This window comes from Colletotrichum destructivum, chromosome 1, assembly GCF_034447905.1.
Source record: "Colletotrichum destructivum chromosome 1, complete sequence".
NCBI lineage: Eukaryota > Fungi > Ascomycota > Sordariomycetes > Glomerellales > Glomerellaceae > Colletotrichum > Colletotrichum destructivum.
Window position 1 is genome coordinate 1,720,219 of NC_085896.1, and position 20,509 is coordinate 1,740,727.

General features: G+C 56.6%; 4 protein-coding genes across 4 annotated transcripts; 3 read left to right on the plus strand and 1 right to left on the minus strand.

Moving 5' to 3' along the window:
• The first annotated feature begins 5,020 nt into the window (after positions 1 to 5,020).
• On the plus strand, positions 5,021 to 7,221 carry CDEST_00537 (Putative bifunctional P-protein, chorismate mutase/prephenate dehydratase). Its single transcript, XM_062916696.1, has 3 exons — positions 5,021 to 5,448; positions 5,537 to 5,597; positions 5,739 to 7,221. The coding sequence occupies exons 1-3, from the start codon at positions 5,347 to 5,349 to the stop codon at positions 6,614 to 6,616; spliced, it is 1,041 nt and encodes a 346-aa protein (XP_062772747.1). The 5' UTR covers positions 5,021 to 5,346; the 3' UTR covers positions 6,617 to 7,221.
• A 1,896-nt stretch (positions 7,222 to 9,117) lies between these two features.
• On the plus strand, positions 9,118 to 12,348 carry CDEST_00538 (Putative P-loop containing nucleoside triphosphate hydrolase). Its single transcript, XM_062916697.1, has 4 exons — positions 9,118 to 10,034; positions 10,381 to 10,563; positions 11,173 to 11,700; positions 11,899 to 12,348. The coding sequence occupies exons 1-4, from the start codon at positions 9,963 to 9,965 to the stop codon at positions 12,037 to 12,039; spliced, it is 924 nt and encodes a 307-aa protein (XP_062772748.1). The 5' UTR covers positions 9,118 to 9,962; the 3' UTR covers positions 12,040 to 12,348.
• A 1-nt stretch (position 12,349) lies between these two features.
• CDEST_00539 (Putative large ribosomal subunit protein mL67) lies at positions 12,350 to 13,594 on the minus strand. Its single transcript, XM_062916698.1, has 2 exons — positions 13,319 to 13,594; positions 12,350 to 13,178 (listed from the first exon to the last, which is right to left on the minus strand). The coding sequence occupies exons 1-2, from the start codon at positions 13,520 to 13,522 to the stop codon at positions 12,450 to 12,452; spliced, it is 933 nt and encodes a 310-aa protein (XP_062772749.1). The 5' UTR covers positions 13,523 to 13,594; the 3' UTR covers positions 12,350 to 12,449.
• A 330-nt stretch (positions 13,595 to 13,924) lies between these two features.
• CDEST_00540 (Putative ClpA/B family, AAA+ ATPase domain, ATPase, AAA-type, core, Clp, repeat (R)) lies at positions 13,925 to 17,143 on the plus strand. Its single transcript, XM_062916699.1, has one exon. It carries the CDS (start codon positions 14,197 to 14,199, stop codon positions 16,966 to 16,968), a length of 2,772 nt encoding a protein of 923 aa, XP_062772750.1. The 5' UTR covers positions 13,925 to 14,196; the 3' UTR covers positions 16,969 to 17,143.
• Positions 17,144 to 20,509: the final 3,366 nt, after the last annotated feature.

The following is a 20,509-nucleotide window of genomic DNA, read 5'->3' on the forward strand; positions in this document are numbered from 1 at the left end:
TCCTTGAGTGGATACAAGATACCAATGCCATCTGCTTAGAAACGGTGTTTGGATTGCAAGGGTCGAGTGATAGCGGCGGGTTCTTGAAACTGGCTCACGCAGGGTCAAGGCCGCAGGTCCCCACCCAAACTTTGGCTCTCCAGCGGCACCACAGAACCTACCTGCCTGCCCTGCCTACCAACCTACCGTACCAACCTACCTGTACGATGGAGACAGGCAGGGACAATTGAGGCATAGATACCTTCAGCAAAACAGGAACGCGACAATGTATCTGTACCCGAGGAAATACTTACTCAGCGATGCCATCCACTTTACTCCCGAACATGCAATCTGCCCTTTTCAATGCACTCTCATGCATTCTCCCCAATTACCTAACTGTCCACGAATAATCACACAGCCAGGACGTTTGGTTGGACAAGAATGCCCCCGACTCATAAGAAGAAAAGAGCCTTGCTGCCCCCCCCCCCCCCCCCGCCCCCCCCGAAACAGCAGCTATGCATGCATACTATGTATATACATACATACCTTCGCTGTGTGTTCCTCATGTATAGATAGTGTGTGGTCAAAACACCACATCCGACGACTCACGATGAGGATTTGCGATTCAGTCTCGAAGCAGGTCTTGCGGCGTGCTACAGTCACGCTGATGGCCGAGCCCCGGTTGTTCTCGAACCAGCCTGTGGTCCTAGCCAGCTCTTTCTTTGGAACAAGTCTGCGAGCTGGCGCCCCGCGATTCATCTGACAGCGCCCACCTGGAAAGAAGACTCACAAAACTTGGTTTAGTATGGATCGTGTACTGGCATACTATCACTATTCTTGGCCTCGCTCAGCAAAAGGCCGCCATCTGCGCGCCGGCCCTTTGCCTCGTTCTCTCGCGACAGCCACCTTGCGGCGCGTCTGCTCTGCCGTGCCTGCTTTCCAAATGCCGACAAAGATGGCCCGTCCTCTTTGTTCCACGACGACGGCTCTGGCGACACCCTGGAAGCCACCATCGATGGGCTAGATGCCAAATATACTACGATGAGCACGGCCTCGTTCGCTTGCCGCCAGACTACGGACACGTAGATGTTGTTCTTTCGTCACTGGTCAACAAGGCCGCTCGCTAATCGTCCGCGAAAGCTGGCAAACATGCGGATACCGCGTATCATGAGCCACCATATGGACCATGGGCCTTGATCCGGCAACACCTTTCACTTCGCTTCATCCCCGCTGCAATGAGGAGTCGCTGTCGCAACCCGGTCATGTCGATACTGTCAACAAAAATAACAACACCCGCTGCCGCTATCTCTGCACACTGCCCATTTTCGCCCGGATCACGAGAGGGTCTTTGACCCCCATCTGCAGCAAAGGCACCTCCACCTTCTTCGGACGATAGGCGAAGGTCTTGATGGAGCCAGCCCCTGACGCCGCGATAGGTCTCACGCGCAGGCACAACACACCCTGACAATCTGACCGCAATCACCCGTTTGCTTTTGCCAGGGCGAACCACGAGACGCCGCTAGCTGCTCGCCACTGTCGCTTAATAGCTAAGGAGTCGAGGAGTCGAGAACAACCAACAATTACCCCAGCAGACCTCTGATGGAGGATTCGCCAGCGTGGCAGACGCCAGCAGCATCGTTCCTTGTCTGCTGGTGATTGGCTCTGGCGCCCTCCCGGAGTCACCCAGGGCTGGATCTGATGAAACCAGTTGTGTCGCACGTCGATACCCACTGCGCTCTGCACCCCCTGGTTTCCCGATGCTGGACGCCAATGACCCCACCATCCTCTCAGTGGTCGCTCACCAGAACCTACCCAAGACTTCTAAGACTTCGAAGACTACTTAGACTCCAAGGCTCACTCACCACAATGCGTGATGCACCGAGTTTCCGGTTCGTCGCCGTGTGTTGGCTCCATGTGAACCATGGACAGGGTTCCTGTTTCGCTAGAAAACCTTTGGGAGGGTTGGCGTCCTCAGATTGATTAACACGACGACGACACCTGTCCAAGCTCATCCACCCTTTCTGCTTGCTACCCCAGAAATCTGTATGGCTCACTGCGGAAGGCGCTCACCGTCATTTTCCGCGTCGTGGATCATCCCAGCAATCATTCCGACCTGTCTTCGGGCTTTCTGTTGCCGATTGTACGAGCCGCCGCCGTCGCCATGTGACACGCACTCACAGCTTCAATTCCAGTACACCACTCTTCAAACCAATGCCCGTAATACCTCATGCCGCTGGAGGAAAGGAACAAGGCGACTGCCACACAGACATTACTTGCCTTGCTCTCTCTGCACCCTTTGACCCACGTGATATGAGATTGACGGTGCTGAACTGCGTCACTAGGACTAGGGAGGGACGGGGATTCGCTTACTTCAAAGATGCTAGTTTCGAAAAGTCGGGCAGCCATTTTGTACCGTTGCCTCACAGGTACATGCAGCGCAATCTCCTAGTCCTGCACCTCACCATCCATTGACTATTCCCGCAGCTTTCCCTCGGAGTCGGAGTCTGGGACTGTCGGGTTCTAAAGTCATGCAGGGGAAATGAGCGATATCGCAAACCCGCCACCCACTTCGTAAAACATCAAAGAGACCAGAGAGAGGAAGGTGAAGTAAGCAACGCGGCACTTGACATCTTGAAAGACGGCTCCTCGAAACTGACGAAATTCCCGGATGGGTCTGTCTTTCAGTGCGCCTCTCACGTTTCAGTCTAGACCGACTCCGACCGGTCGGCTTCTCCCACCCCCCCTTCTTCTCTCGACAAGCGCCAGATCCGGCCATCTGGTCAGGCTAATGGAGGGGCCAACGTGGCCTGGTCGGAGCGGGCGCCAAACCGCCCTGATTCTTGAAACATGAAACCTTGGAAGATCTGCTTTGCATGTCCAGTGCCCATTGTGCTCCATGGTGCCACGATGCCAGTCACCGCTTCAACTGCAGAAGCCATCATCCCAAAGCCGCGCCCTGCAAGTAGAAGATCGGCTTGTGGGAGCTTGTGGCGTTTCTTACTCTTTGCAGCGCCCCGACACCACCAGCCCTTTCCCTTTTCATCGCCCTTCACGCAGCATCACGGACGGACGGCGACCTTTGCCTGACTTCTGCTGCTTGCCTTTGCCTTCCCTTATTTTGACTATGATTCCCACACCTGGTCGTCCGTGTGGTCGTTCTCCATTCACGAGGACGGAGACGTCGCAGCCGTCCTGCTTATTTCGCTCTGGAGCAGCGTATTTACAGTTCGCGGGACAGGGCCGAAGGCTCGCTAGCGAATACGACGCGGAAATGAATTTTGGCAACCTTCAACGTCGTTTTCCGCCAAGAGGGGAGGGGGGGAGAGGGATTTTCTCCCAAAAGACCGACTCGTGAAGGTTTCGTTTCGTTTCGTTTCCTCCTCTTCCATCCGAGCTGGGACCATCCAAAAGCGAATATGTGCAAGCCCCCCCCCAAGCTCCGATGCCTCTCGGTGAACCGCATGGAATGGTTTCCACGACTCGCGAGTCTTCGAAGCATCGGGGGGTTAGAGCTTAGAGTTCGAAGCAAAAGGGATACTTAAGTTGTGATGAACACCTCCCCACGGACTGGGATTGGTGCGGAAACACGATCGAAAGTTTAAAAGCGAAGGGAAAGAAAAGGAACTTTACGTGTGCCGGGGTGGTGCTGGTTTGTGAGTTAGGCAAAAAGCCCGCACGCCGCCGCCCGCTACCGAAGGGTCTGGCGATTCCTAAACAGGATACAGCGGGGGCGGCTTTCTCGGCCTGTCGGGCGGTCGCCGGTTCTCCGCAGGCCGGCTCTCGGTTGTCGGTGGAGCACACTCCCTCCCGGTATCGACGGAGGTAGGAGCGGAAAGGTTAACCCCCCCCCCCCTCCGGGAGAGAACCTGCGGTATAGAGACGACATGGCCGTTTCCGACATCGCTGACGGACAAGGCTGGTGCGTAGCATAGCGGGGCTCAAGGTTGTGACTTGCGCTTTCAAGTCACCGACATGTCGGGGCTCGGCGGGGCTGGGCCGGACCGCGAATGGGGGTTTTTGGCTGTCTCCTCTGAGATCCCTTCCCGAGGGCTCCTTGGACCATCGTCCGGGAGTCCCGGATCAACGATGGTGATAGCACTCGCTGACACGAGCGTGAAACTTTTGTTGTTTTGGGTAAATTCGTTAATGATGCGAAAAGGTTAGAATGCACATTGGGTTGGATTCGTTCGGCATGCGACGAACAGTCACAGAATCCATGTTCTGCATGCCAAAGGATGAAATGACACTCGATCGTTTTCAGATGGCGTATTCGACCCATCCCTCTGATGTCGTAGACTTCAGTCGTAAATCAGATCACGGCGGATTTATGGTTCGGCCCTCAGCCGAGCGACTCTGAGGCGGACCAGGGCATCGTACCATGACTGATGTCATTGCTGATAAGACGCTCCTCGAGAGATATGCAAGGCTGGCGTGGGCTGTCTCCTCACTGGTGCATTTGCCCATGTCTTCGCCGATGCCATCTCTTCTTTCCCGTGCACTCTTGCCGTCCGTCGCCTAGAGGGCACAGAATTCGTCCTGGGAGCCATTTTGAAAAGTCAGTTACTACAAAGACGCATTCGTACCGAGGTGCAGAGACTTCCTCGTACCATACTCGAGTCCAAAAATATACGGCCCTGTATGCCTTTACGAGTGTCGCACCGTAAAACAAGAACGAGCCTCTGTCAAGCGTTTGATTGAACGGGCCATCAGATTCACCTCCCCGGCATCTGCCTCACTGTCGTACGGCGGTCTGCCGCATATGTACGCGCCCGGATCGACGGAGAGCAGGAAGACTATTGCCATTTACGGCAATCAACAGCAGGAAATCCTTGAGAGTCCGAGGCCGCCGGTGTCTTGGCCGTGAACTCGTGCAAGTCTGATGAAGCCCGCTGGCTTTGGCACGCGCAGTGCCGTTCAGTGAGTGGTGGTGGTGGTGGGTGGAGCTCCTCTCCCTCGTTCCCCGTGCCCCGCGAAAAGAAAAGAAAAACGACAACCCCCCTTCTGAAAAGGGCGGGCGCCCGGTCCACCGCCTCTCCGATATCGACACCACGTCAAAAACCACCAACCCTCAACAACAACAAATATCCCCTCGACCTTGTTGCGGCTACCGCGGAACATATTCGCTAAATGAAGTTTTCTACTTCTTCGTATTCAAGAAACTACGAGCTATTTTGGAGTAAGCCAGTGTCACACCCTCACAACGCTGGTATCCGGCGGCACCGGAAATAAAGACCCTCCCCCGGCTTGGAGTTCCATTCTCTCCGACTCCGGCTGAAGACTCAGGACTCATCTGCAACTCACCGTTCTTGTCGTCCTTCTGCATAGAAAACAGGCGACTGACACGCCGTCTCATCGACCTCGAAAGCCATGAGTGACAAGTCTCAGGTCGACGTGGGAGAGGCCGTTGCTGCGAGCGGCGTCAAGCCGCTGGTGGGCTTCCTGGGCCCCCAGGCCTCGTATACGCATCAGGTATCACGAACCTGAATCCACCGCCTCGCACGGCATGACAGCCAAGGGATCGTCATCTAACAGTTTTCTCTCTCTCTTTACATCGCAGGCGTCGTTGCAAGCTTTCCCCGAACAGGACTGGGATCTGAAACCCATCGTGACCATCACAGGCAAGTATTCTCACACGAACCCCCCTTTCTCCTCCTCGCCATTTTCTCCGTGGCCTGTCATTCTCCGTCCTACTTCCGTCATGCTACCGCCGTTCTACCGTGCCGAGTTATACTGCCCTCCTGTCTGACATCCGGATTCAGACATCTTCGAGGTCGTACAGGCCGGCGAGGTCGCCTTCGGCGTCGTCCCCGTCGAGAATTCGACCAACGGGTCTGTGCTGTTCACGCTCGACAACTTCGCCGACCGCAACGGTCTGTACCCGGACATCTCGGTGTGCGGCGAGATTTACCTGGACGTGCACCACTTCCTTGTCGGCCACCGCCCGTCCCGCACCCTCGACGACGCTGCCGGCCCTAACGACGGCTCCGGCGCCTGCACCCCGACGGCGTCGGACCCGAACCCGCTCAAGCCCCGGACCAAGCCGCTGTGCAGCCTGAAGCACGTCCAGCGTCTGTACTCCCACCCGCAGGCCTGGGGCCAGTGCGTCGCCTTCCTGCAGACCTACCTTAAGGGCATCGAGGCCATCGATGTGAGCTCCACGAGCCGCGCCGCCGAGCTTGTCGCCGCCGACGAGTCGGGCACCAGCGCCGCCATCTCGAGCGAGATCGCCGCCCGCCTGCACGGCATCGACGTGCTGGCCCGCACCATTGAGGACCGCGAGGACAACACGACGCGCTTCTTCATCATCCGCAATGACCGCCACCCGCCCGCCAGGATGCCCCGCCACTGCGAACGCAAGAGGGACAGGACCAAGTCCATGGTGTCGTTCACGGTGCCGCACGAGGGGCCCGGTGCGCTGGCCGACGTGCTCGACTGCTTCCGTCGGTACAAGCTCGACCTCACGAGCATCAACAGCAGGCCGAGCCTGACGGCGCCGTTCAACTACGTTTTCTTCGTCGAGTTCCAAGGGCACAGGTCCCAGGACCCGGACGAAAGGGTCAAGGGAGCGCTGGAAGGTGTGGCTCGGGTGGCGGAGAACTGGCGGTGGCTAGGGAGCTGGGAGGACCAGCGATCGTGAGACGCGGTGGGGGAAGGGGGAAGAGAGAAAGAGGAGGAATTAGGCAAGGCCTTGGCCCACCGGTTGGGATCTGATGACTCCTATCCTTGGCCTCCAGGCTCCTCCTATTGCCTCCTTATTTCAGAGGAAACCCCCACGCCCACAAGGACCCTGTCAGCGTCGGTACTCGAGAATTGATGTCGGTGTGGCCAAACCCCAACCGGTCCTGGCGACGGCCGGCAATCTCTGAGAGGGATTTGCCTCCTGGTCTATGATACATCTGGCTACTTTTTGAGAGAGAGAGAGAGAGAGAGAAAGCGACTGGGAGAGTCGCAGGCTACGAGTGGAGGGGCGGGCGGCGTCGGTAGGTAGGCAAACAAGGGAGTCGATTGGACGGAACAGGCCTGGGCTGGCTGACGACATCGCAGCTATGTCGATTCGAGATAAGAGGTGCATCGGAGGACTCAGGGCTGGGACAAGGAACGTGGGATGGTTCCCCCGTTTTGGCTTTCCCACTCTTAGCCATTGTGTAATGGAATCAGCGACTCGCCGCCGCGGAAGTAGAGTCTGTCTGCCTGTCTGTCTGCTGTTGGGCCCCTCTTCCTCCTCCTCCTCTCGAGTCTAGGCTTTCTTGAGGCTTTTCTTGCTTCCCTTTCTGGCACACTCTCACTCACTTTTCCCCCCAACCCTGGCTCTCCGTGATGGATGCTTAGGAAAAGCTCTTGGACAAGAGCATCCCATGTCGAGCTGTGGCGTCGTGAAAAACCCTGATCTATTAGTCACAACCCAACACAGCACAGCATTGCGAAAGCGAAAAGGGGCGGGCTCGCCGACGTGGCGGAAGAGCCTGACGTCCGATTACATGGTGAGACAGGCGAGAAGGACCTGCGGATGAGTTGTCATCTGCCGAAAGCCCCCCCCCTTCATTCTTGTCCTTCACTTTTTCAGGGTTTTTTCAGCAGCGGTGGATGAAAGCGACGGACCAGCCGCTACGGCTACATGTGATGGTATCGCGAGATGGGCGGATAGAGTGGAAGGGGGTGGTGGGTGACCGGCTGGTCGCGTGCCTACCTACCTACAGTGAGGTGTATTATGTCTCACAACGCCCGAATGCCCACGCGGCGTTGGCGGGAAACACGCAGTCAGAGTACCCAACGCCAGTCCAGTCAATGGCGGCATCTGGCCCCGTGGCTGTTCTCGTTGCGCAATAGCTTTCGTGAAGGATCGGGCCCGGTGAGTAGAGCCGAAATTCTGTTTCCGAAGCTTTGCAACTGGTGTGGAATGGGGCGAGAAGCTCTTGCAACTGTCTAGCGCAGTGAGTTGGGCACTTGCTGGAGGTTGCCAGAAGCTCTGCGAAGCTCTGCAACCAACCCGGTTGCTGCGCCGCTGCCGCATACACCCCTCTTTCTTGGTCGTCCTACACCCCTCTTTTCCCCCTCCCCTTCTTACCTCAAGTGGCGGGCTATTCCCTTGAATTGGATGTGATGTGCCTGCCTTTTTCTTCTTTTTTTTCTTCTTATTCGGTTAGTATCCGTCCTGGTCGTGGTGGATCGGCAACTCCACGCCCATTTCCACGTTCCTGTTATGGATACAAGAATAGGAATTGCAGAGAAGTTGCTCGTCCTTGCAGCGACATTGCAAGAACCAAGAATCCGCGAGGCCCGGCTGTGGCCAAGTCAACGAGGGTTTTTGGGACCAGATGCTAGCACCATCCGGTCGAACATATTCGGCTTTTCCTTTACGTCTCCCCGCCCACGCTCTCTCTTTCTCTCTCTGTCCCGCTCTCACTCTCACTCCTTTCTGCAGACTGCCGAGATGGCGGCCAGATGCCGAGTGTGTATGCTTGAGAACAGTCCTTCAATTGCAGGCTGCAGGTGAGTTCCAGGCCGCGCGAGCCTGGCCTTGTTGAGCTGATGGAGTTGCGCTGGACCCAGAATGATGCTCATCGTCCCGCGCGGTCTCCACACAACGACACACATTCCGCCGCGGAACGTCTCCATGTGATTACTGGGGGTGAATTTTTGGGGGTGGATTTTTTTTGGTCGTCTTCTTTTCTCTTTTTCCCTGGACTGGGTATCGATCCAGCGAAGTTCCCTGAATACGCCAGTCAGCAGGAACAGCGTGGAGAGTTATCCACTTATGTGAAGTAACAACAGGGAAGAAAAAAGAGAAGGTAAAGGCGAGATTCCCGCAAAAACATCCTTTTCTTCCCCTTCTGGCGCAGGAAACATGCCAAAAACGCGCGACGGGACAGAGTTTTCCCAACTTTGTCCCATCTGTCCCATCTGCACAAGGAAGAAAAGCGGGTTTGCAACACTCGGCATCGACCCTAGTGCTGCCCCCGGGGGGGCCAGGCGGCGCAGAGGCACGCCGCACTCAAGACGCAGAGGCTCCAATTGGTGTGCGCCGGATCGATTCCTTGTGCCATGACGTCTAGTGCGCGTAGTAAGACAAGGTTCGCGGTTCGAGACGCTCCTCTTGCTCTTTCCCTCGTCGAGAGGTACCGCGCCTGAACCGTCTGGTCTCCGGACGAAGTATCTCTCGGCCTGGCTGCCGTGCTGCTTCTTCGTCTTTTCCCCGGGCGCAGAGGGGGGAGCGGTACTTTCGTCTCACCCGAGTTGTACATGCCCGTCTACTTACAGGTTCTTGATCCTGGGCATAATCTTGTTGGACTTTGAACTTGAGCTGGCAGGTTGGCTGCAAAGGCTCTAACCAAGTGGGTGAGGGAGTGGACATGCCACCACATCCTTTCTCTCTCTCTCCCTCTTTCTCTCTGGTCCCCTTCTTTGGGGTGGCCACACACACGCGCACACGGGGCACCGCGGCGGCCCAAACGCATCAAGTACGCAGTGGTAACTCTACGTACCTCGCCCTCAACGCGGACGGCTGTCGGCCAAGGCAGTCGGAGGCGTGGGAAAGGTGGTGAAGGTGGTGAAAGTGGTACGGGAACTGGGCGAGAGAGCGGCCGCTTTGCCGTCGCCGTCGCCCGCAAGAGGCGGGAGGCGGGAGTTGCAGAGCTTCTGGGAAGGGAGAAGGCAAGCCAGAGCCGGACCAAGAGGGGGAGAAGAAACGATTTATAACCAGCTCTCCCTCCCTCCCTTCTTTGCTCCCACCGATTCCGCCATCGATACCTTGTTCTGTCGACATTGACGATTCCTCCCATCCTACACTTTTGTTGTTTAGCCGCCGCGACAAGAGCTTCTGACAACGGTCCGCTCCCGCAGCACCAAATTGAGTCTTGTTCCCCAAGAAGCTCTGCAACTCGTTCCACCCCTCCTCCTCCCCGCCCGCCTTACCCGTGCGAGCGCCCATTTGAATTACCCATAGCTACCGAATTTCCCCATCTTGGAATCTGAGGTGCTTCATTATGGCTATCACGCCTTCGAAGCCAATCTTCTGCGCGACCCACCCGAGGGCCTGCTCTACAGCCTTTGAGAGGGTGAGATTTCCCAATACGTTCCGCCTGTATGGCTTGTTGCCGGCCGCCTGCACCAAGGGACGAGCGAGCACGCAATCCCGCTGATGCCCCCCCCCTCTCCCCTCCCATCCCAAAAAAAAAAAAAAAAAACGCCAACAAGCAAGGTTCAGGGTGTCTGACTTGTGCGGGAAACGGGCTGCTGGGCTGAGCTTCTTGGTGTTTGATTTTGCGTGCTTTGTGCTTTCTCTCTCTCTCTCTCTCTCTTGCGAGTCGCTCCTGGGGCCGGGCCCGTCTTGGTGCAACAGCCACGAGCTATACAGCATTCCTGCCGGTAAACGAAGCTGCAGCTGACATTAACATTGTCCAGGTTTTCATGACCCGCCGGGACAAGCTGGCATGCGTCCATGAGCCCTTTGGCGATGCATTCTACTATGGCCCCGAGCGAGTCGGCGAACGCTTCGAGGACGACGCCGAGGGACGCGAGAAGTCGGGCTTCGCCAAGACAACCTACGCCGATGTCCTGAAGCAGATCGAGGAGGCTGGCAAAGATGTATGTGTCTCTCCCGACCGCTTTACCCCGATTCTCCTTTTCATCACTTGTCCGTCGTTGTGAGGTTGTTTTCTGCGACCCATCCAGCATCATCTTACCCCCGCCCTCCTTGCCCCCACGACAGCACTTGTCGTCCCCTGCACGCGCTGCGGATTTAGTAGTTGCATAGCTTCTTGCGACCTATGGCTTTGCCTTAACCCAAACCCCCTCCCCTATCATTTTGGTACTTGCCCTCCCCCATCGAAAATCAAGCCGGTTTTCACTCGCGGGCGTTCTTTGGTGCTCGAAACAGAGCTTCTCGAAATTGCCAATTGATTTCGGCAGAAGGGGCCGCCTGTTGCCGGGGGGGAAGGGGGCATGGTGCGTGCCCGGGGAAGCTTTGCGATGCTGCCGCAGCCGCAGCCGCAGCCGCAGTGACTCTTGTGTCGTGCGTTAGCGCTCAGGTACCCTGGGCAGTGGGTAGTGGGCGGCGACAACCCCCCGGGGGGGGACCACTCGGTGGAATCGCGACCGACACCGGAACGGACCCCCCGATGCCTTCACCACCGCCATCACATGCACATACGCACTCCATGACCTAGATATTGACGCTGATCCTCTCAACCACAGAAGCGTGTCTTCATCAAAGACATCGCGCATTACCTCCTGCCCCCCAACCAGCAAAAGGCCTCCATCGCCCCCTCGGCCGGCACCACCGCCGAGCCCGGCAATCCCACGGTCCTGCCCCTCGACATCCTCCGCAAGTTCCAGTGGACGTTCCTCATCCGCCACCCGCGCCGCTCCATCCCCTCGTACTATCGTTGCACCATCCCGCCCCTGGACGAGGTCACGGGTTTCAGCAACTTCTCCGCCAGCGAGGCCGGCTACGACGAGCTGCGCCGCCTCTTCGACTTCCTCATCCGCGAGCGCGTCGTCGACGAGAAGGACCTCATGGTCGTCGACGCCGACGACCTGCTCGACGACCCGGAGGGCGTCATCCGCGCCTACTGCGCCCACGTCGGCCTCGACTTCACCGACGCCATGCTCAACTGGAGCGACGAGGACACCAAGCTCGCCCAGGAAAAGTTTGCCAAGTGGAACGGCTTCCACAACGACGCCCTGTGCAGCACGTCGCTGAAGCCGCGTGACAAGGCCCATGTGAGTTGACCACCCCATCCCTCATCCCTTTTCCTCCTTCGCCCGCGCATCGGGTGTGTTATTGTGTGGCTATGTTGAAGGGAAGAAGAATCTGCCGGACTGGCACTGTATTTTTTGGACATCTTTCTTATAACCACCATAACCGCCGGTCGCGGCGGGGATGGGATGTACTACGCACGCATACTAATATCCCGCGAGAAAAAGGTCATCACCCGCGAGTCCGAAGAGGCCGAGTGGTTGAGCAAGTACGGCGAGAAGGGTCTCAAGGAGATCCGCGAGTGCGTCGACGCCAACGTCAAGGACTACGAGTACCTCAAGAAGTTCGCCATCAGAGTCTAAAAGATCAATGGCACCCGGGGGTTTGTATAAAACACACACTCTTCACGAAGTTGATGACCAAGAACGCGCACCTATTATTATCATTGGGATTTGATAAACTGGGAAAGGGGGTGGTATTTCTTTTTTTTTTCTTCGTCTTCGTTGTCTTTAGTCTCGGTACATCATACACAGTACGGTACAGGGAACCGGGTTCCTCCCCCAGGAGAGAGGGTGTTTGATCGGGTCTATATCATCGGTTCATGTAACCGTGTTGGTACAATAGTCTACATGGCCAAATGCCAACCAGCCACTCTTCAAACAGGCTGCGTAAAGCAAATAACACAAAAGTTCCAAAAAACGGCGTCCACTTTTTTTGTACATTTGTTCTCTCCCAAGACCCCAGCGTGTCGTGACAGCTCCCAGCCCGGGTTTTAAACTAGACTTTTGTCATGAGCCTTCTCTGCCTTAGTCTCAGCCTCCAGTGCCTCGCTCCCTTCCTCAATGGCCTCCGTGAACTGATTCTCTGCCAGCAGCGCCTTGAAATTGTCGAACACCTCGTGCGTGACGTTGTCCGACCACCGCTCTGCAAAGTTGCGATCAGCCTCGTTGGCCCAGTATATCGTCGTGGGCAGCAGCTCCTCGGGGCCCTCGACAACCTTGCTCGCATCCTCGCCCTCGACGACTTTGCTCACGTCCTCGGCCTCGGCCTCTTTGGCCACGACCGTCGCCGTCGGTGGCGGCGGCTTCTGCGACCACTTACGGCCCACCAGCGTCTTGCCCTCCTCGAGGACGGCCTTCTTCTCCTGCGGGCTCACCAGCAGCCGGCTGCCCCTGCCGACGCCCGCAAGCACGGCTGCCATATCGGCGATGGAGTTTGCGCGCTGGTCGTTGAGGGCCACGCCGCGCTCGAGCCGGTTGCGGACGCGCGTCTTGGTGACCCCCGTGAATGTGTCCGTGTTCTTGGTGAAGCGGAGCGACTCGTCCCAGCAGAGCTCGTGGAGGCGTCTGAACTCGCGGAGCTTCTGGAAGACCGACTGGCCCGCCACGCCCGCGCCGCTGGGTAGCTGGATCAGGGCCATTGGCTTCCAGTAGTCACGGCGGAGCTTGGCGGGTTTGGTCTTCTTGCCGTTGAAGGGGAGTTGACGGAGCGCGCGATTGGACTATGAGAAAGTGTAATGTTAGCCATGGCTGTCGGTTATGGAGATGCCTCGTGAGGCGAATCGTGTGCCCGGTTGACAATGCATTGGACTCGCGCATGTCTTGATGCGGCTCGGCGCGGTGAGTAGAGGGAGGAACGTACGTCGAGTTGCTTCGTGTGCGAGTAAATCACTTGGTTCGAGGTCAGGTGGCTGTAGACCCAGATCTGCTCGCCGTGGCCCGGCTCGAAGTTGGTGAGCTCGGGCTGCGGCGCTCGACGGCGCGACCTCGTGTGGCCATGCCGTATGCTTGTCCGGGCGACGCCGAAGGACAGCTGTGAAAATCTGAAAACCGAGACCGAGTTCATTGTGTTCAAGGCTGGCCGTCGGTGGGCGTGTTCCGTGTCGTCGTCGTCGTCGGCCCTAAACTTCGGGCATAGCTTGCTTGACCTTGCAAAATTTCCCGAAGCTCTGGAACCAGGTCGCGCCGGCTATTGTGGCTGGGTGTGGCTGGATGTGGCTGAACCTGGCAAAGTCACATGAGATCGCCCACTGGCCTCAGCCACGTCGGACCAACTGCTCCTAAGCCAGCACTCAGTATCCTATCGATAGAGTTGATAAGACTTCAGAAGTGGGTCAAGTCATCTACTGCCGACCCCGCGATTCTATTCGGTGGGCTCGGATCCTACCAGTGACGTCGCGGAACTTCCACCAGGTTCTGGGCGCTGCCTTACAGCTTCCCGACCTTACCATCAGTTGCTGGATCAGTCCATCTCTTGGCCCACTTCCCGGTTTACTTGTCTGGACGAACCTTGCTCGACATCCATAAATTCGGAATCGCGAACCGCCTCTCGTCTCACTATTCCTCTCATCCATCAAACTTTTTCTTGCACATACTAAGATACCCCTAGTTGAATGATAGACTCTTCAACTTGAAACTTCACGATTTGAGCTTCTTACCCCGTTCACGAAAAACCACCAGCTCAACATCTAATCACGCAACCGCCTACAATCGTTACAACAACACACACATACGACCACCATGAATTCACGAATGGAATTCACCGATAGAGGTGAGAAGGCCGTGCAGGACGCCATGGCCCTCGCCGAGCAGTACGCTCACTCCCAGCTACTGCCTGTCCATCTTGCGGTCTCGCTTCTCGACCCCCCCGCAGACCTCTCCAAGGATCAACAAAACGGCCCACCGCAGACGTCCTCGATGTTTCGGCAAGTCATTGAACGCGCCCACGGCGATCCCCAAGCCTTCGACAGAGCACTCAAGAAGACGCTCGTCCGTCTGCCGAGCCAAGACCCACCTCCAGACCAGGTCTCCGTGGCACCCACCTTCCACGCCGTCCTCCGCAAGGCGCAGGAGCTGCAGAAGACACAAAAGGACAGCTTCATCGCCGTAGACCATCTCATCCAAGCCCTCGCCGAAGACCACACAATACAGACCTGCCTAAAGGAGTCCAACGTGCCCAAGGCCAAGCTGGTGCACGACGCCGTTGCCCAGATTCGCGGCACAAAGCGCGTGGACAGCAAGAATGCCGATACCGAGGAGGAGCACGAGAACCTTGCCAAGTTTACCATCGACATGACGGCCTTGGCCCGCGACAAGAACATGGACCCGGTCATTGGCCGCGAGGAGGAGATCCGCCGAGTCGTACGGATTTTGTCCCGCCGGACGAAGAACAACCCCGTCCTCATCGGTGAGCCCGGTGTCGGTAAGACTACCGTCGTTGAGGGTCTTGCCCAGCGCATCGTCAACCGCGATGTACCTGATAACCTGAAGGCTTGCAAGCTGCTTTCGCTTGACGTCGGCGCCTTGGTGGCCGGAAGCAAGTACCGCGGAGAGTTTGAGGAAAGGATGAAGGGTGTCCTGAAGGAGATCGAGGACTCCAAGGAGATGATTGTCCTCTTCGTCGACGAGATCCACTTGCTGATGGGCGCGGGCTCATCCGGCGAGGGTGGCATGGATGCTGCGAACTTGCTGAAGCCCATGCTTGCTCGTGGCCAGCTGCACTGCATTGGTGCGACAACCCTCGCCGAGTACCGCAAGTATGTCGAGAAGGACGCTGCTTTCGAGCGTCGATTCCAGCAGGTTCTTGTCAAGGAGCCCACCATCGGCGAGACCATTTCCATCCTCCGTGGTCTCAAGGAGCGCTACGACAGACATCACCGCGTTACAATTCTCGACAACGCACTGGTGGCAGCCGCTAACCTTGCCGGCCGCTACCTCACTTCCAGGAGACTTCCCGACTCGGCCATCGACCTGGTCGATGAGGCTGCCGCCGCTGTCAGAGTCGCAAGAGAGTCTCAGCCCGAAATCATCGATTCTCTCGAGCGCAAGCTGCGTCAGATCATGATCGAGATTGCCGCTTTGGAAAAGGAGAAGGACGAAGCCTCTCAGACCCGCCTAGTTCAGGCGAGAAAGGATGCCAAGAATGTCGAGGAGGAACTGGAGCCTCTTCGTCAGAAGTACCTCAGCGAGATCAAGAGAGGCGAGGAGATTCACTTGGCCAAGACGAAGCTCGACGAGCTCGAGAAGCGTCTTGAAGATGCTGCCAACTCCGGAAATCACGCCAAGGCTGCCGACCTCCAGTACGGCGCCATCCCCGAGCAGCGCGCCGTCATCAAGGATCTCGAGGCTAAGAAGGCCGCCGCTGACGCCGCTCTGAACGCGACCGGTCAGGACCATAACGCCATGGTCACTGACGTTGTCACCGCCGACCACATCAACGAGATTGTCTCCCGCTGGACTGGCATCCCCGTCACTCGTCTCAAGACAAGCGAAAAGGAGAAGCTCGTTCACATGGAAAAGGCCCTCGGCAAGATCGTCGTCGGCCAGAAGGAAGCTGTACAGGCCGTCTCTAACGCCATCCGCCTGCAACGGTCTGGTCTCAGTAACCCCAATCAGCCACCAAGCTTCCTGTTTTGCGGTCCCTCTGGTACCGGTAAGACTCTCTTGACTAAGGCCCTCGCCGAATTCCTCTTCGACGACCCTAAGGCCATGATTCGCTTCGACATGTCCGAGTACCAAGAGCGTCACGCCCTTAGTAGGATGATTGGTGCTCCCCCGGGTTATGTTGGTCACGATGCCGGTGGCCAGCTGACCGAAGCTCTCCGCCGCAAGCCTTTCTCCATCCTCCTCTTCGACGAGGTGGAGAAGGCTGCCAAGGAGGTCCTGACGGTCCTACTTCAGCTCATGGATGATGGCCGCATCACCGACGGTCAAGGCCGCATCGTTGACGCCAAGAACTGCATCGTCGTCATGACCTCCAACTTGGGTGCCGAGTACCTCACCAAGTCCACCAGCCGCGAGGGCAAGGTCGACCCGACGACTCGCGAGCTAGTTATGAACGCCCTTCGTGGCTGGTTCCTGCCCGAGTTCCTCAACCGCATCAACTCCACAGTCATTTTCAACCGCCTCACACGCCGCGAGATTCGCAAGATTGTTGATATCCGGTTGATGGAAATCCAGAAGCGGCTTGAGGACAACAACCGCAAGGTCTTCATCGACGTGTCGGACGAGGCCAAAGACTACCTCGGTAACGCCGGCTACTCGCCCGCCTACGGTGCCCGGCCGTTGTCCCGCCTGATCGAGAAGGAGGTCCTCAACAAGCTGGCCATCCTGATTCTGCGGGGCAACATCCGTGATGGCGAAACCGCTCGTGTTGAACTTATCAACGGCAGACTTGTTGTCCTGCCCAACCATCAGGACAGCGAGCTCAACACGGACGACGACGACATGGACGAGGACGACGCTGTTGATGAGCTTGTCGCCGATGAGATGGACGAGGACATCTACGACTAAAGTTAATACGAGAGAAGGACTATACCGGAAAGGAGATGATTCACGAAAAACGATTATCAGGATTGATGGGATTCATTAATGTAGAGAGGTGGGAGTCTATAAAGCAAGTGGCGTTTCAAGGGTTTTATGGGATAGCAAGCAGGTTATAGAACTTTTAAAAGTTCAATTGAGAAATGTTACAATAAACTACCAAACTATCTGCGCATGATGTGATCGTATGATATCATGGTTAATTGGAATTGGAGTATGTGTTTCTATGTCCGCGGGTTCAAAAAATGGAAACAGGACTCTTCGACAAGATACTTGGGAATCACGGTACTGTCTTGAATCCAGCCCTTCTCTGAAAGGGAAACCTGCGACGAATATCCGATTCGGGCCTCAATCCGAGTTACCCTGTATTTTGACGTCCACAGGCCTTGGTTACAAGTCTCCCTGGAGTTACTTCTTCAAGCATCGCGCAGGGCCTGGTGCAGAACAGAGGGCAGGGTTGACAATCGCCCAAGACGTACTCAGCATAAGTGTGTGTTAGCCCGCACGAGACCAGATTTCGGTATGGACAATACTATATTGTCACCCTCTGCAGGTTCGCGATAATAGCATACGACGTGGGTCTTTGGAGGCCAAGAAAGGGGGGAAGGGGGCGAACGAGCTGGCAGCGTCGTCATTACTGCGAGACACCTCCCATCGATTTGGCTCGGCTCCCTTATTGTCTCTACCCAAAGGTCCTGGCTGGAGTGGTAGGTTGGAGGTTGACCGCATGTAATGTTGCCGCGGGAAGAATGACTGCTCTAGACCGACTGCCTTGACAAAATCGCGATGACACAAGCGCATCGGCGGGCAAGGGGCGATGATGGGCCATCCCCTTGATAGTGAGATCGCGCTGTACGAAGTCCCTGCGAGGCCAGTCACCTCTCTACCTTCTCTCTATGCCTCTCCCCCCTATATCTTCTCTCATCTCATCTTTCTGTATCGTCGACAGCGGCACCATGTTGCCAGCGTGCCTGGTGGCCGGCCGGCTTTTTCACGCCCATCACGCACCACATGCAGTTTTCGCGACGCATGCATATTCGCAACCCCCCGCTCCCAATGTCTATTCACGGAGTGACGGCCTTGAGGACATCTTGCAGCGTCCTGGGTATAAGAACCCAGCCACCAACCTGGTTGTTGGTTATGTTTGGCGCCACAGGGCCAACTAAAGAGCACCGGTGCTGCTTCACCTGACCTGGAAATTGACCCGCAATAACGGAACTGGCCATTGAACTACCCGAGGTCTGCACAACACATAGAAACTATGCCTGTTTGTTTTGGTCTGCCGTGGCCAGGATGAGAACTCTTTTGCTACGAGCTCAACTCGACGCAACCTCGATGCGACGGACTCGAGCCGACTTCGTCAACCAGACCAAGTCGTGGGATCTACAAAACTAGTTGCGGGGAGATACGATGCTATTTTTACCGAAACTACCCCCCGTTGTCCACCCCTCCCCGAGCCTCACGAAAGCGAAAGCCCGGGGGCCTTGTAGCTGGGACTGTAGTGCATGAAGGGTTATATTGTTCAGTCAAGTCCCGAGGCACCGCGCCTTTTTCCAGCTTGGCTCCGGGATGGGATGAGCTAGGTCTGGGGCCGACGTTGCTCCCATCGCAAAGGGAGAAACGACCGCTTCAGTGGTGCGGGACAACATGGCGAATGACGGCCGACCGATCATGCCGTGGGCGGTAATGCATTGAGGCTGCGCGGCGGAACGCGTCACACAGAAAGCGGACGTGGCGGAAGGGGGCTCTGGCTCGAGTTTCGGCGGAAGCCGCGGGGCACGTTGAGGCTCGAGGAGGGCCCGTGTCATGTTGCACATGTACAAGGTAGGTTGGGCATTTTCGTCCTGAATCTGGGACGAGAGAGGGGGGACGATATCCGATGTGCGCGAGAGGAGACAAAAGAGCGCACAGTACACTATGAGGGCGTATATCCGCACGAAAGTTCTGTACTCTGCACCACACACCACCACTAAGGAGAGGAGGGGACCCCCTGTTCCCTTGACCACAGGCGGAAAGCATCGACACATACGACTTGCGGGGGCCAACATGGAAAAGGGGGTGGATGAAACGTGTTGGCGCAGTTGAAGGGGAGGAACGCTCTCATCGACCTGCTCAAACGGGCGGCTGTTGGTGTCTTGGTTAACTACCAGTCCGAGTCAAGAGCTGCGATGGCAGGTGTCTCTGTCGAATGAAGACATTTGAAGGCCTCGTAGAGAACGGGATGGAAGAATGGAAGCCTGATCAAATAAGCACGGGAGGCTTCGACCGACGACAGTGAGAACCCCTTGACACAAACGGCCTTGAGATGGAAGATGGGCTGGAGCCCGTCATGCTCTGTTCAACTGCTAACCGCTCGATTCGCTGACACTTTCAGCCTCCCAGTCCTCGCATTCACAACTTCCCAAACCAGAGGACCACAGAGCCGATTCCGGGAGCCCGCAAGCGGTAGCCAGCCATGCGACAATGAGCCGAGATAATATCTTGGATACTCGACGTGCTACAGAGACTTTTTGTCGGTGTCAACAACCACGAGAGTCTACGTATTATGTACAGCCAACAGGGAAACTCCAATGGGGGACTTGCGCTGTAGTGGGAACTGTTGGCAGCATATCGTGGCGTGGGCGTGTGGACGGCAGCTCAGCAGTGAATATAGCAAGGATAGGGGCTGAAGGTGTGTTTCAGATCTTTGGCGGATCCTCTGACAAGAGTCACCCGACGTTGTGATTGGAGGAGAGACGGGGGAGCATCGAGCTGGAGCATAAACGACCAGCATCTCCGTCACGCCTTTGCAGTGTTGCACCTGGGGCGGCCTGGTTTAAACATGGCCTTGGCAGTTGATGTCAATGGCCCCATTGGAAGACACGTCGCAAGCTTGCTGGCGGCTGTCTGTCAGGCAGTAGCCCCTCCCTCCCCCCTTCCGTTTTTGTCTTTTTGTCTTTTTGTCTTTTTTTTTTTTTTTTGGGCGAGAGAAAGTCTTTCTCTTGCCAGGCCGATGATTCGACGAGATGCGTTGAAAAAGTCGCAGAAGGGGGCTGCGCTCGAGTCAGGCAGGACACAACTGCGTGTCGTTGTTTGCCAACTTCGGCAAATAATTGTGGAGGCTGAAAGCAGTTGAGGAGACGAGTACAGAGGTACTCGAGATGGAAACCATTGGAAATTTGTGCACTCTGTATCAACGCCACTGTCCACCAGTGTCCAATCCGCTACAAAAGGACGGACACCGCAGGCCAGCGGTTGGCCATGTTAGAGGGCAACCCCTGAACTGGGTTGAAGAAGCACAGAGCCTCCAAACCAGATGAGTCTGACATGCCTCGGCGCAATGGTGGCTTTTGTCAATTTGCCCATGGCAGCAAGTCAGTGTGGCTTTGTACACTGACTAGTTTTCCGCACAGAGCATGTACTGCAATGTCGGTTGGGAAGAGACATATTAGTCGGTTGTGAGCGGCATCGTCTGATGTTGAAACGGCTGTGGAAGGATTCCGTCACGGTGACATGAGGTCGAGGATAGATT